Consider the following 12,695-nt stretch of genomic DNA (forward strand, 5'->3'; position numbering starts at 1 on the left):
AAGAAACACAAAGCATGGCCAGGCACGCGTCAATAATTCAACAGCCACCTGGATATTCGAGCCAAGATGCAACGACCAAACAACGAAGCCCAAATCTCAAAGGCCTCATCAAGCGTATCCATGCTTCTTAATCTCTTCCTCCGTATAGTCCCACAAGCTCTTAGCGAGTTCCACATCCTGAGACGGTTTACTTCCAGCGTTCAACTTCCCGAATGGAGCATAATACGCTCCATTCTGCACTTCGTCCCGCTTCCACGTCGCTGCAAAGAGCGACGTGTATGCGCCCTGCACGGGTGTCAGAACTCCCGCCAGCGCGTCGAAGCTCTTTTGGAAGTACGTGGTGAATGACTTCGTCGCGAACATCTGGTCAAGCAACGGGGTCGCAACGCGCCCTGGGTGCACTGCCGTCGTGAGGATCTGTGGATACCTCCTCGCCAGTTCGCGTGAGAACAGGACGTTGGCAAGCTTGGACTGTCCGTACCGCACGTACGAATGGGTGTCGCTCATAGAGGAGCTTAGTTGGTCTGGCACGAACACTTGTTTCGCTGCAATCTTGTGTCCTTCAGACGAGAGGTTGAGGATGCGCACGTCGGAACCGGGCTTTTCAGCGGTCTTGAGAAGCAATGGTAGCAGGAGTTTCGTTAGGAGAGCATGGCCCATGTGATTGGTGCCGAAGTGGATTTCGTAGCCTTCCTTTGTCTGGGCCGGCGGCAGACCCATTACGCCCGCATTGTTGATCAGGATGTCGAGACGGTCGTTTGTGGCAAGGATCTGGTCGGCAGCCTTCTTGACGGACACGAAGGAAGCGAGGTCCAACTCGAGGAAGGCAACGTTTGCGTTGGGCGCGGCGGCGCGCACATCGGTCATTGCTTCGTCATACTTGGCTTGCGAGCGAGCGGCGAGGTATAGGCGCTGAGGATTGTGCTTGGCTAGTTCGATGACGGTGGCTTTGCCGACGCCGTTGTTACCACCTGTCACGACTATTACTTTGGAGGAGAGGTCGGGGATGTGCTTTTGAGGGTTGTAGTGATATTTGTCGTCGACGGGGTTGAGGAGGAAGTTTCCTGGCATTGTCGGAGCTGCCAAATTGCGACTGTCGAGTCGCAAGTTTGAAGATAGTTGAAGTCGAAGTTTGGATGTGGAGATGAATGTCGTTGTTCCAAGCGTGCAAAGGTCCAAAGAAGGGATTCACAGATTCAAAATCTACGAGAATCGCCAGGATTGTCACGAAGTATATATACCAGGTACCTCAGGCAACCACGTTTTTCGTCTCGTTTATATATCCGTGCAAGATTGATGTTTGTATGCATGTCATTGGGCGAAAGTGCACTTGATCGTGGTGGGGATGAGAGCTTGGGCTTTTTCGACCGCGCTGGTCCGGTCCAGGTTTCCTTCGGAGAGAGCCGTGATTGGGTCGGAGTGGCCCAGCTTGCATTCGCTTGATGGACGAGTCTGGACTGAGACTCTCAAAGGTCGGAGTTGTATGCGCGATATACATTCTTCATAAGTTCTTGGTTTTGGTTCAGTCTGAATCTTGTCTGTGACATGACATGCACTATCGTTTCCGTCGATCGAGAAGTCAATATGGCATTGTCGGGGTTGTTGTGAGGGGAGTGGCCTTGATGATGCTTGCTCTACGGTCCGATGCTGTCAAGCGGGTTGCCTGATTTTCTGTGATGAAGGACCGACTTGCGCTACAGGTAGGTCGTTATCGCTCTCGTGTCTTGACTGAGCGATGCTTGAAGGGTGAAGCATTCCGGGCCAAATCATTGTGCATACTGTGGTGAAGGAACCCCTAGAGTTCGCAGCCTCGTCTCCGCACTCCGCACTAAAGTGACTTAAACCTCGGCCATATCGGTGGCGCCGAGCGCAGGTGGTGATTGCCACCATATCAATATCAAAGCGATAAAGGTGCCTACGCCTGCTCAATTCGTGTCCAAAGATCTGTTGTCAGAAACTTGCTCTCAAGATTGGGGACCAGCAGACCAGTATGGGCAGCATAGGCGAGTCAACGCATGGCGATGCGAGCTTACAGCTCGATTATGATGTGCTCATCATCGGTGCGGGGCTAAGTGGTATCTTCGCATTATACCGTATGAGACAGTTGGGTCTGAGGGTTAGAGTCCTTGAAGCCGGGTCTGGTGAAGGAGGGACGTGGTACTGGTGAGCGATGCTGCACTTCCGAAATGATATCGATGAGGGTTAAGAGCTAACGTCTTATCAGGAACCGCTATCCCGGGGCGAGGTTCGACTCGGAAAGCTATTCTTACCAGTACTCCTTCTCGCAAGATGTGCTTGATGAATGGAATTGGACAGAGCACTTTGCTCCTGCTAATGAGACTCTGCAATACTGTCAGTTCGTCTCGAAGAAGTTTGATTTACGAAGTGATATGCAATTCAACACTACAGTCATGTCGGCACATTATCACGACGACAATCACTCATGGGAGTTGACGGACGACAACGGCAACCGGTACACCTCGAGATCTCTGATCACCGCAATGGGATTCCTCAACCGTCCTACCTTTCCAAATGTTCCCGGCATAGCGGATTTCAAGGGACAATCGTTCCATACGGCACGTTGGCCTCGAGAGCCCGTCTCGCTCGAAGGGAAACGAGTCGGTATCATTGGGACTGGAGCCACCGGCATCCAGACCATCCAAGCAATCGCAGGAAAGGTAGGTGACCTGACGGTGTTTCAACGCACACCCAACTGGTCAGCACCTTTACATAATGCCAAAATAAGTCCTGAAGAGATGGATCAGATTCGCAAGAGGTACCCTGAGATCTTCAAGCAGTGTATGGAGTCGCCGGCGTGTTTCCTACATGGAGCTGAAACGAGAAACTCGTTTGATGTCTCAGAAGAAGAGAGATTGGCGTTTTGGGAAGATCTATATTCTCGACCCGGTTTCGCCAAATGGGTTTCCAACTTCCGCGATATAGCTTTCGACAGAGAAGCGAATGCGGCTTGTAGTGAATTTTTCGCCAACAAGATTCGACAACGCGTCAAGGATCCAGAGACTGCCGAGAAGTTGATTCCAAAAGATCATGGCTGGGGTACTCGCCGCATACCCATGGAATCGGGTTATTTCGAGGCGTACAACCAAGATAACGTCAAGCTGATCGACCTGAAGAGAACCCCTATCGAGCGTATCACCACAAAGGGTGTCAAGACAAGCGAAGAGGAGTTTGAGCTGGACATTCTGATATACGCCACTGGATTTGACGCGGTCACAGGATCCTTTTCACCGGTGGACTTTCAAGGCGTGAACAAAAAGAAACTCAGTGAGGTGTGGAGCGAAGGACCTAGGACTCAACTAGGTCTCTTTGTTCATGGTTTTCCTAACATGATGATGGTCATGGGACCTCATCAGATGTTTGGCAACGTGCCTCGAAGTATCGAATTTGCGGTCGGCTGGATTGCCAATTGTATACAGTATTGCCGCGAAAATAGCATTACTCGAATCGAAGCAACGGAAAAGGGGGTGGAAGACTGGACGAAGCATGTCCATGAGTGCGCGGAGGGCATGTTATCGAATGAGGTTGACTCATGGATGACAGGCGTGAACAAGAATCTGGCGAATAAGCAGAAAAGGATTGTGGCACGGTACATGGGGCCGGCTCCTGGGTATAGGAAGAGGTGCGACGAGGTAGCGGCACAAAAGTATGCTGATTTGAGCTTGTCTGCTTGACGTGGTCACAGCTGCGATCATGAGCATGGGGTGCCTCGATAGACTTGCAATAGATTCAGAACAAGGAAGTAAATAGTTGATGTTGAGAGTGAGATTGGTAGGAGAAGTTGATGAAGACTTAACGCGGTCTGGAGGAATCATTTTCCGAAGCTGCTCGCGACGCGTTACACATCACACGACTCCGCAGTTAATCTCGTAGTCATCAACCATTCCATTGTCTGTGATTGTCATACAAGGCGATTTGTACACTGCTTTGAGTACATGTCAGAGTCTAATCTTTCTCAACCTGACCTTATACTATCATGTCAATGACGATCTTATGAACAGATCAAATGCCAGCTTTTCAAGAACGTACCTGACCACGAGAAACTATCGAGGCCCGAACTTGCTAAGAGTCGTTCTCGGGCGACAAACCGAACTCGCATCTGCTCTTGCCGCAAACGAAGCGCCATCGGTGGCACGTGCAGCAATGAAGTCCAGTACGCAGGGGCAGGATGACTTTGCGGTATATGGCCCACCACAAGGAAGCAGCGACGAAGAGGGGTTTGATCTCACCGAAAAACCTACAAAGACCTCCACGAACAGCCGTACCTCTCTGAAACGTCCCTCAAGCACAGCTGCTGCCTCTAGGTCGAAAAGGAGGAAAGGTCTCGCAGACGAACCTAGTCTCGAGATACCGCCCGTACCGGAAGCAGATGCGATGGCTGATCTATTCCTTGAACCCAAGTTCAAGAGCTCACAGAAGAGAAAACTACAACAGACATATGGTAACCGCAGCTTCCGGAAACCTGAGACGATTGAGCCAAGGAATCAGAAGATAGGTGTCGAGCAAGGTTTCGTCGCATATGACGAGGTACAAAAGCATGACACTGGCCCCGACACCAAAGACGAGTTCCGTGGTATAGCTGCGTTACCTGAAAAGCGAGTGGGACGAGGCGTGCCCAAATTGAAAGACAATCTAGATATTGCAGATTTGCCGGAAGCATTACCGGTACGAAAAGGTACAGGGTTCCGTATACCCGTGCTGCCAGATATCACATCCTCTGCAGCAACTTCAGCAACAGACGCCGCTTCAATTTTTGACGCCCCGCTCTCGCCCGACAAGCTACAGCGGAAAAGAGCAGGTTCAACGTCATCTCTATCCTCCGCGGACTCTATGTTCATCCTGGAAAACCAGGCGGAGCTTCTCGAGGTATTTGAGCCGACTGATGCAGACACCTGTTGTCCAGTGTGTCAGAAGCCGGTGAAAGACTCCATGTCGTTATTTGTTCCTGACAATCTGCAATCACTATCGTTCAAGCAACAGCAAAATTTCTGCACCCAACATCAACTAGTCGATGCGGAAGAGCTATGGCGCAGGCGTGGCTTCCCCGACATCAACTGGAAGGAATTGGAAGAGACTCGTGTACCCGACCTGTTACCCCTACTGAAGGAGATCATAAATCGACAAAAGCCAAGTTTCTACCTCGACGAACTTGACAGACGCATCAAAGCTGCAAGAGGGAACCGAAAGACAATCCACAAATACCTCAATCACGGGATAGTCGATGTGGCCAAGCAGGGATACTACGGTCCTAAAGGAGCTCGAATCATGGTCACTGCGATTACACAATCGCTTACAGACACTCTGAATAAGGCCCTGCAGTCGGACTCCGTCCTTCGAGCGGCAGGTGTTGGTGGATACCTCAGTGCGGTACTAGTGCCAGAGTTGACCTTGCAGCTGGTCATGAAAGACATGAAACTGGAACCGGACCAAGAAACCGAGGGAAGGAAGATTCTTGAAGAGAGCACAACCATTGGCGATTTGTTAAGTCCCGATGATGAGCGTCTCGAGAGGGAGGATGGTGATTGAGGCTTTTGAAGCCTTGTTGTTGAGCTGGCATTGCAGTTCACGATTTTCTATGGTCTATATCCGTCGGAATAATGTGTATAAATACCTTTTTGAAACATACTTAGGCCGGCAAATATTGTGGAGATCACCTGAGAGATGTCCTATGGATAACCTCATAGTTGATCAGCATACATGGGGGCTTATACGAAAATATATGCGAGTTCAAGTTCAAATGCCACGAGGTTTGCACTACCATGCCTTTTTGCCAGATCTCAGCCTCGGAGGCCTGATTCGTTTACGGAAAACACCCTTGACAAGATGACTGATCCTGGGGAGTGTTGCTGATTCAGCGGCCACCCACCTCGTTAGATGTACCCTATACAATGTTAGGAGTGGCTTGCCTAAGCATTGAATGATTTAGCTACCTTCCCTTGTCGTTGAATGCTTGCATCGTCTGTTCAGTCTTAGATTCGTCTCATCTCAGGTCGATTGTTGGTAGCAGAATTTGCAGTTGATTTGAGACTACCAGACTAGATTCGTGACAATTCGGCAAAGGCCCGTTCGAGGTCAGTGCATCAACCACTCAGCACGAAAGCTACAGGGAGCTGGACGAGCTTTAAGGCCCCAAGACACTATAGACCATATAAAGTACGATGGAGCACCGCGATCAAAACACATCGTCAACCTCCAAACCTCCACTACGCTCGTACAACTCTCTCCCCAACTGTCCGGATCCACCGAACAGTGACACGAGCGCCGCTCGCACAGCCCTTCAGCCCAATCCATCGGCACGACGGCGCCAGGCAGAAAGCGGTGGCATGGCGCCCTTCGCTGGCCGTCTGGGCGGCAACCAGAGCTTCGTGCTCGACCGATTCGACCCGGCGAATGCGGCGCTGCTCAAGAAAGTGCCCGATGCGGCACCGAACTTGAACTTGCGCGAAATGTTCGACTTCAACGGCTTCAGGGAGGTGGATCTGTACAAGGCAGCTGTGTGCGAGTGTTTTGGTAAGGCCTTGCCCCAAACCTCTTGCTGAAAGTTTGGCCTAGTCAATGAATGTCTGGCTAACCTGGCTGCGTGTATGCTCAGGAACAATGATCCTCGTCTTTGGGAGCACATACAATAGCCTCTCGCCTGGTCACCCACCTCCACAACCGTCGCTTACTACGGGTGCATTCGGCACGGTGACCTTCCTTGGTCCACTGGTCGCGTCGTGCATCAACACCATCATTATCTCCATTCTGATCTTCTGCTTCGGTGCCATATCTGGAGCGCATTTCAACCCTTTGATCACGTTTGCCACGTTCTTCGCCCGCCTCGCTACCTTTCCGCGTCTAGTTCTGTACTTGGCCGCGCAGACTGGGGGAGGTGCGTTGGCGGGACTGTTGCTGCGTGCGGCGGCGGGAACACGATACTTCAAGGTCGGTGGGTGTTTCCTGTTCACGGATGCTGGCGCGCGGGTGTCGTCGCAATTTGTGATCGAGTTTGTTGGGAGTTTGCTGCTTATAGTCATGGCATTTGGGGTCGGGTTGGATCCACGGCAGAAGGGTATCTTTGGACCCGCGCTGGCTCCGATCTTGGTTGGCCTGTCTGCAGGAGCGTGTGCGTTGTGCTTTTCGTTCTCCATGCCGGGAAGTGGCGGTGCAGGTTTAAATCCGGCGAGGTGTTTTGGTGCGTTTGTCGGTAGTCGTTTTCCGGGATGGCATTGGATTCATTGGATCGGTCCATTGGGTGCGAGCATCCTCCATGGCATCATCTACTTCGTTGTGCCACCGGGGTCGGTGCAGCCACGTGCGCCGGAAATGATGGTAGTCGAGGAGGTGGACGAGAAGAGAAGTGTCGGCGAGACTGTGTGAACCGGAATTTTTGCTTTCCGTGGCTGGAGGAATTTGAGCTACCTTACCACCTGGTCAGCACATGGGCTTCAAGCACCCATCTTGACCCTCCTTTTAGGTTGCTTCTTCATTCCACCACCCTTGACGAATTGAACAGCCTTGTGTGTTCGTTCTTCGAGACCAGCATCCTCACCCCTGTGGCCTTCCATCCAGCAGTTGGCACAGTAGAGGTCTCCGTCGCAGCCTATACATCGTAGTGTGGCATCGTCGTTGCAAATTATGCACCATGAGTCGATGTCTTCGTCCGTGTAACCCGGGGATGGTTTCGTACTAGACTTTGAGGTGCTTGTAGATTTCATGGTTGTCGGGACCGAAGGCAGTGCAAACCCGGCAAATCGCGACGCTAGATCATCGTCGTCGGCGGGTTCGGGCTTAGCTTGAGGTTGGACGGGATCAGGAAGCTTTGAAGGCGTACTAGGAAGATCCAGGGATAGCGTTAGATGTCCAGTCGAGGTGACTACATCTTCAATCTCATCTTCTTCGTCTGAACCATCTGCACGCTCCTGTTCCGGCTCAGGAGGCTCGTGTTCAACTTCGTCCAGTATTCTCGCCAATAATTCGTCAGCCTCGTGATCAAGAGTGTCTTTGGTCTTGTCGTCTATCTTTTCCTCCTCTTCAGAGTCGGGTTTAGGTTGAAAGACCGAAATGTCGACAGCAGGTAGTTTGGTTGTTGCGGACGACTTCTCCACGTCGTCTCCCCCTTTTTCTTCGGTCGATTTTCCGTTTCGTTCGTGAGCGACACTCAGTGCAGCCGTTGCTGATTGCAGCAACTCCTTCACTTGGTCTTCTTCGCTTTTGCCGACACCCCAAGTATCAGATGGTCCAAGATCAGCCAGGAGTTCCTCAACAGTTTTCTCATCTTCTGCTTTTTCCGTTGAGTTTGCGGGCTCAATTGCACTTGTAGAAGCGGATCCCCCAAGAGACTTCCATCTCGTCAGAAGATCCGAGTGAAGAGCTCTGGCAGGATTCGGTGGGAGGGAGGCTTGCGGTTTCGTTCCTGGAGGGGTCCGAAAGCTGTGATAATCAGTCTACTAGTCCCTGTGGTGGTCAGTCGATTTGGTACGGCCTACTTTGTCTGGTCAAACGAAACGGTGGACGTTTTTAGGGCATTGAGACGTGAGAGTAGATCTTCATCAGCGTTCGAGCTGGGAGCATTGTTCGACATTACCGTCGTTGAGTCATACAGCCATTATTCGTGGGTTCCAGAGTACCAGGTACATGAGGTCGAAAAGTGCACAAGCCGTGTGGTGTTCGCAGTCTTCATGAATGTCCGTCATTCAAATGACGTCAAAGCCTCGGCTCTTCCACTTCAATTGCCCTGCCACAATTCCCATATGATTGTCAACTTTTCCCAGACAAGATCCATTATGGATTTGCCAGGAGCGCCATTGCACTTTGAAATGCTTGAAGGACCTTTGCATCTGTAAGCTGTGTTAACATGGTCCGTCAGAATTGGGCCACAACTTACGGTGGGCTTGCTTGTCGGCAAGAGAATTCTCAGCATTCTGGGCAAGCGCAACACGAGTTCTTAATCTTTTGACAGCTCGCTCTGACTCGTGGTCGTTGGACACTTGCATGTACAGCATGAATTGCTAATGCACTAGATCAGTGGCCGGTAGAGACCATGTATATTGGAGCATACCTGGAAACGAGCAGTAAACTCCTTCATGATGTCTTGTTCAGCGTCGATCTTTGGTTGAATCTCGTCGTTGTAGCGCGTCTCTAGCTCATCCCAATCGATCGAGGTCAGCTCGGCACTCTTCTCTCTCTCAGTCAAGGAGTGCTCGAATTCTTGAAAGTCCAGTTCTAGCCGTTGCTGGTATGCTTGGATTCCGCGGACGAAGCCTTGGTTGCTGGTATGTGGGGGATTAGTTGTCGTTGGCTGGGTGGCGGCGTCTCGCTGGTTGCTAGAGTCTGCTTGAGTTGACAACGTTTCTTGTCTAGAGTGCTCATTGTCATGATCTCGCTCTGTTTCAAAGAGCTCGTGCTGGCTTTCCACATTTGGTCCTGTATTGGCAGGTATTTGGAATCTTGATGCTGTGGGAGACGGTCTTGGCTGTTCGACTGGTTGGTAGACTTGTTCGTTTGTTCTTTTTCTGCTTATGGACGGAGTTTGTTTATGGGCTTGGGTATGAATTGGCAATGGAGAAGAATGTGCTGCCGTGGCCATATTGATGTCTGCGTTCTCCGATCGCGAACGAGGGGTAGCAGACGGCGTCTTGGCGACATCATTGTGAAAGTCCATATTTGATTTATATATTCAAATTGGTAGGACACGACTCATACAAGAATTCGTTGCGTGACTTGGTCAACAAAGAGTATCCCAAATCATGGTGTTGAAGTGATTCTATCCCGGCTATTCTTCGGTTGATAACGCGCTTCCTCACGCTTGTCTTCTTTACGACTAGCGCTATCTCGGCTCATCTTCGGCTGAACGCGGTCTCACGTGCTCAAGTTGAAAGGCAGGGCCAATTTCGTCATCATGGCGCCGCCCAGACTTGACAGATCCACCACCGAATCAACGCCGTCAGACAGGTATGTACAAGGCCTATTTCCTTTGTTATCGTTGAGAGACAAGCAATGACAACGACGTCTCCATGATTGTGCTTTGGTGCACAGTTTCCGCGATTGGTACAAGGTCTAACAACATGACAGCAGATCTAAGTCCAGCCCGCACTCGCTGGATGAGGATGTCCACGAGACAGTCTCAGAACACGAGGTCGAACGTCCCCTAGATATTGACAACCCCAGAACCCTTGACGAAGACTACATTCGTATCGCTTTACACGGTCAACCACGCAAGATGGACTACGGTGTTTGTTGCGGTGTGTGTACCAAATCCCTCACTCAAGAGGATGGTCCACACTGCCCTTCATGCGTGCGCAACATGCTCTACGGTGTGAGACTGGAACTGGCAAGAGTGTTGATGGAGAAAGAAGAACTGGGAAAGCAAGTTGAAGCCATTACTGCAGAAGAAGAACCAGCCGAGGCACTCAACGATGAACTTCAGATCCTGCGCACTGCATATCACAGCCAGGTGGACATTAGTGAACTCCAACAGATCATCGATGAAACCGCAGAGATCGAACGTCAAACTACAATTGTCAAGAAGGAAGTGGAGTTGAAGAAAGCAAAAGTGAAGGAGATGCGAGAAAACCTCGATGCAAGAAAAGCCAATCTCCTTGCAGCGAAACGAGCTGAAAAGAAGGGCCAACAACAGAAGTTGGAACAGCTGAAGGAAGCCACTGCCAAACTCAAAGCCGATCACGATGCTATCCATACCAAGGTCATCGACGCCAAAGCGACTCTTTGTCGTGAGGCTGCTTCGTTGTTGCGCCTGCAACACAGCAAGAAGAAGACCAAGGAGGGCACGGTTAAGGATCGTTACTTCGTTGCAGGTCTTCCTCTACCAGATCTCAAGGACATCAACAGTGAGTGAACTAACGTATGGGGTGCCGGAGTACTACTGACTGGCCTATCTAGACATGCGATGCACCGATCTTACTGCAGCCCTCGACAGCACTGCTCGTCTTGTCGTTCTATGCGCTTTCTATCTTGGAGTCAGATTACCGGCCGAGATCACTCTCCCGCATCGCGATTATCCACTTCCGACGATCAATGCTCCTCTTACCTCTTACTTTGGAACACGTACTGCATTTCCTGGCTCCGGATCAAGTCTTTCAGCCCCAAGCAGCCCGAGTGCGTCTCGCGTCGAGCTCAGCTCATTTCCTCGTCCACGTCCATTGTACTTCGGCTCTTTCGACCACAATGAGGTCGTCGCTCAATTCGCCAAGAAAGAGTCACTCGCATTCAGTTTCTTCTTGGAAGGCATCTCTCTTCTTGCTTGGGATATTGCCTGGCTTTCTCGCACTCAAGGCTTCGTTCAAGGCACAGAAACATGGGAAGATGTCTGCGATATTGGTCGAAACTTGTATCAGTTGATCCTCGCCCCACCACAGTCAGCTGCTACGTTCCGCATCCTCACTGAACGAGATCTGCAAATCCGCCAACACCGTTCCCAGAGCACCTCGACTCCTGCTACTGATAGCAACATGCTCGTCGGTCGACTCGGTACCGGATCTCACACCTCGGCACATACCTTCCTCGGCGCTGCCTCATCTGCTGGAGACAACCCAGTTCGCTACTGGCGTTTGAACAAGCATACCATGGTCGGCGACCCATTGAAGAAGCATCTCCTCGGCGAGATGAACAATGCCGAGTGGGAACTCTTGGACGAGGGTGAGTGGGATGATGGTGGAGAGAAAATGGACGACGCCGTCCTGATCAAGACTCGTGCAATGGATGGAAAGGATTACGACGACTCAAGAAGTATTATGACCGCCAACAAGGTGGCTGGTGGTGAGGAGGATGTCAAGGCCAAGGGCACGAGCGGTTGGACCAAGGTTAAGAGCCGAGACAAGCCGTAAACAGGGCGTGTATTATGATCATGAAACGATGACATAGGAGGCATAGTTGGAGTTTGGGAGCATGCCTGGCCCAACGCGAGGCTGGAACGCGGCTTTCGGCGGCCTGTTTTTTAGTGTTTTTAGATACCCCAGAGTCTGTGCTTTACGAGGCTGGCGCACGTCCGTGCCAATGGCACTTGTTATCAAGGACACCCTTCAAGTCTTCAAGTCTCCGATTTACTGTCATGCAAGTGGTGTTCTCCTCGGAAGAAAATCGTCCCCTTAGCGCATGGCACTGGAGCGCTCCATACAGTCATTTTGCAGATGGGGAGTGCTGCTTCCCTGCCCGCGACCTGCGAGAAAAAAAGACAGGGTGTTTTTAAGGTGGAAGGGTGACGATGCGGCATCACCATTTCCCCCAACGTTGGACCCGAGGGGCTGGTCCTGAGCAAAGCAGTCAATGCTCAAGGTGCCTACCTGAGACGCAGCGATCACGCAAAACTCAAGGAGGATTTTGGACGCTGAGGCTGGTCGAGGTGACCGTGATCCGAGGCTGGGAAAGCTCTTCCGACAAGGTATCTGTGCCCCAATCCACCACTGTTTGTTCTCAAGGTCCGAGCCTTGTGCCACTCAACCAATCAGATCACTGCCTTAGACAAAGCCTTGTGCCTCGACCACCGCCGCTTTGATCATTCTATATCACGTCCTCTTCGTCCCTCATCACGATCCTCACAAGATGACTCGACTTCCAGTGCCACGCGGCTCTCCGAGGGCCAGCCTTTGTTCGCTCACTCGTTTTCGGTCTGGTTTGCGCCGACGAAACTGCCGCACCTTAACGATGGATTTTCATTCACCCATTCACTGCCCACTTAC

The 12,695-nt window shown here is 51.3% G+C and overlaps 7 protein-coding genes across 7 annotated transcripts; 4 read left to right on the plus strand and 3 right to left on the minus strand.

Moving 5' to 3' along the window:
- Positions 1-108: 108 nt before the first annotated feature.
- Positions 109-1,071, minus strand: EDD37DRAFT_561160 (uncharacterized protein; the record flags this gene model as incomplete). The annotated part of the gene is made up of 1 exon (XM_062813872.1): positions 109-1,071. One exon carries the CDS (start codon positions 1,069-1,071, stop codon positions 109-111), a length of 963 nt encoding a protein of 320 aa, XP_062673539.1.
- An 839-nt stretch (positions 1,072-1,910) lies between these two features.
- On the plus strand, positions 1,911-3,762 carry EDD37DRAFT_574910 (uncharacterized protein). Its single transcript, XM_062814388.1, has 2 exons — positions 1,911-2,163; positions 2,225-3,762. Exons 1-2 carry the CDS (start codon positions 1,991-1,993, stop codon positions 3,690-3,692), a joined length of 1,641 nt encoding a protein of 546 aa, XP_062673540.1. The 5' UTR covers positions 1,911-1,990; the 3' UTR covers positions 3,693-3,762.
- Positions 3,763-3,861: 99 nt separating this feature from the next.
- On the plus strand, positions 3,862-5,777 carry EDD37DRAFT_269953 (RTC4-like domain-containing protein). Its single transcript, XM_062810948.1, has one exon. The coding sequence runs from the start codon at positions 4,012-4,014 to the stop codon at positions 5,542-5,544; it is 1,533 nt and encodes a 510-aa protein (XP_062673541.1). The 5' UTR covers positions 3,862-4,011; the 3' UTR covers positions 5,545-5,777.
- A 399-nt stretch (positions 5,778-6,176) lies between these two features.
- EDD37DRAFT_647317 (aquaporin-like protein) lies at positions 6,177-7,377 on the plus strand (the record flags this gene model as incomplete). Its single annotated transcript, XM_062817850.1, has 2 exons — positions 6,177-6,528; positions 6,611-7,377. The coding sequence occupies 2 exons, from the start codon at positions 6,177-6,179 to the stop codon at positions 7,375-7,377; spliced, it is 1,119 nt and encodes a 372-aa protein (XP_062673542.1).
- On the minus strand, positions 7,297-8,904 carry EDD37DRAFT_269922 (uncharacterized protein). The gene is made up of 3 exons (XM_062810947.1): positions 8,885-8,904; positions 8,487-8,829; positions 7,297-8,430 (listed from the first exon to the last, which is right to left on the minus strand). Exons 2-3 carry the CDS (start codon positions 8,579-8,581, stop codon positions 7,446-7,448), a joined length of 1,080 nt encoding a protein of 359 aa, XP_062673543.1. The 5' UTR covers positions 8,582-8,829; positions 8,885-8,904; the 3' UTR covers positions 7,297-7,445.
- Positions 8,782-9,661, minus strand: EDD37DRAFT_647319 (uncharacterized protein; the record flags this gene model as incomplete). Its single annotated transcript, XM_062817851.1, has 3 exons — positions 8,782-8,837; positions 8,885-9,008; positions 9,059-9,661. The coding sequence occupies 3 exons, from the start codon at positions 9,659-9,661 to the stop codon at positions 8,782-8,784; spliced, it is 783 nt and encodes a 260-aa protein (XP_062673544.1).
- Positions 9,662-9,987: 326 nt separating this feature from the next.
- Positions 9,988-12,061, plus strand: EDD37DRAFT_622964 (UV radiation resistance protein and autophagy-related subunit 14-domain-containing protein). Its single transcript, XM_062816089.1, has 2 exons — positions 9,988-10,847; positions 10,900-12,061. The coding sequence occupies exons 1-2, from the start codon at positions 10,220-10,222 to the stop codon at positions 11,841-11,843; spliced, it is 1,572 nt and encodes a 523-aa protein (XP_062673545.1). The 5' UTR covers positions 9,988-10,219; the 3' UTR covers positions 11,844-12,061.
- Positions 12,062-12,695: the final 634 nt, after the last annotated feature.

Source organism: Exophiala viscosa, assembly GCF_022695815.1.
Source record: "Exophiala viscosa unplaced genomic scaffold EDD37scaffold_2, whole genome shotgun sequence".
NCBI lineage: Eukaryota > Fungi > Ascomycota > Eurotiomycetes > Chaetothyriales > Herpotrichiellaceae > Exophiala > Exophiala viscosa.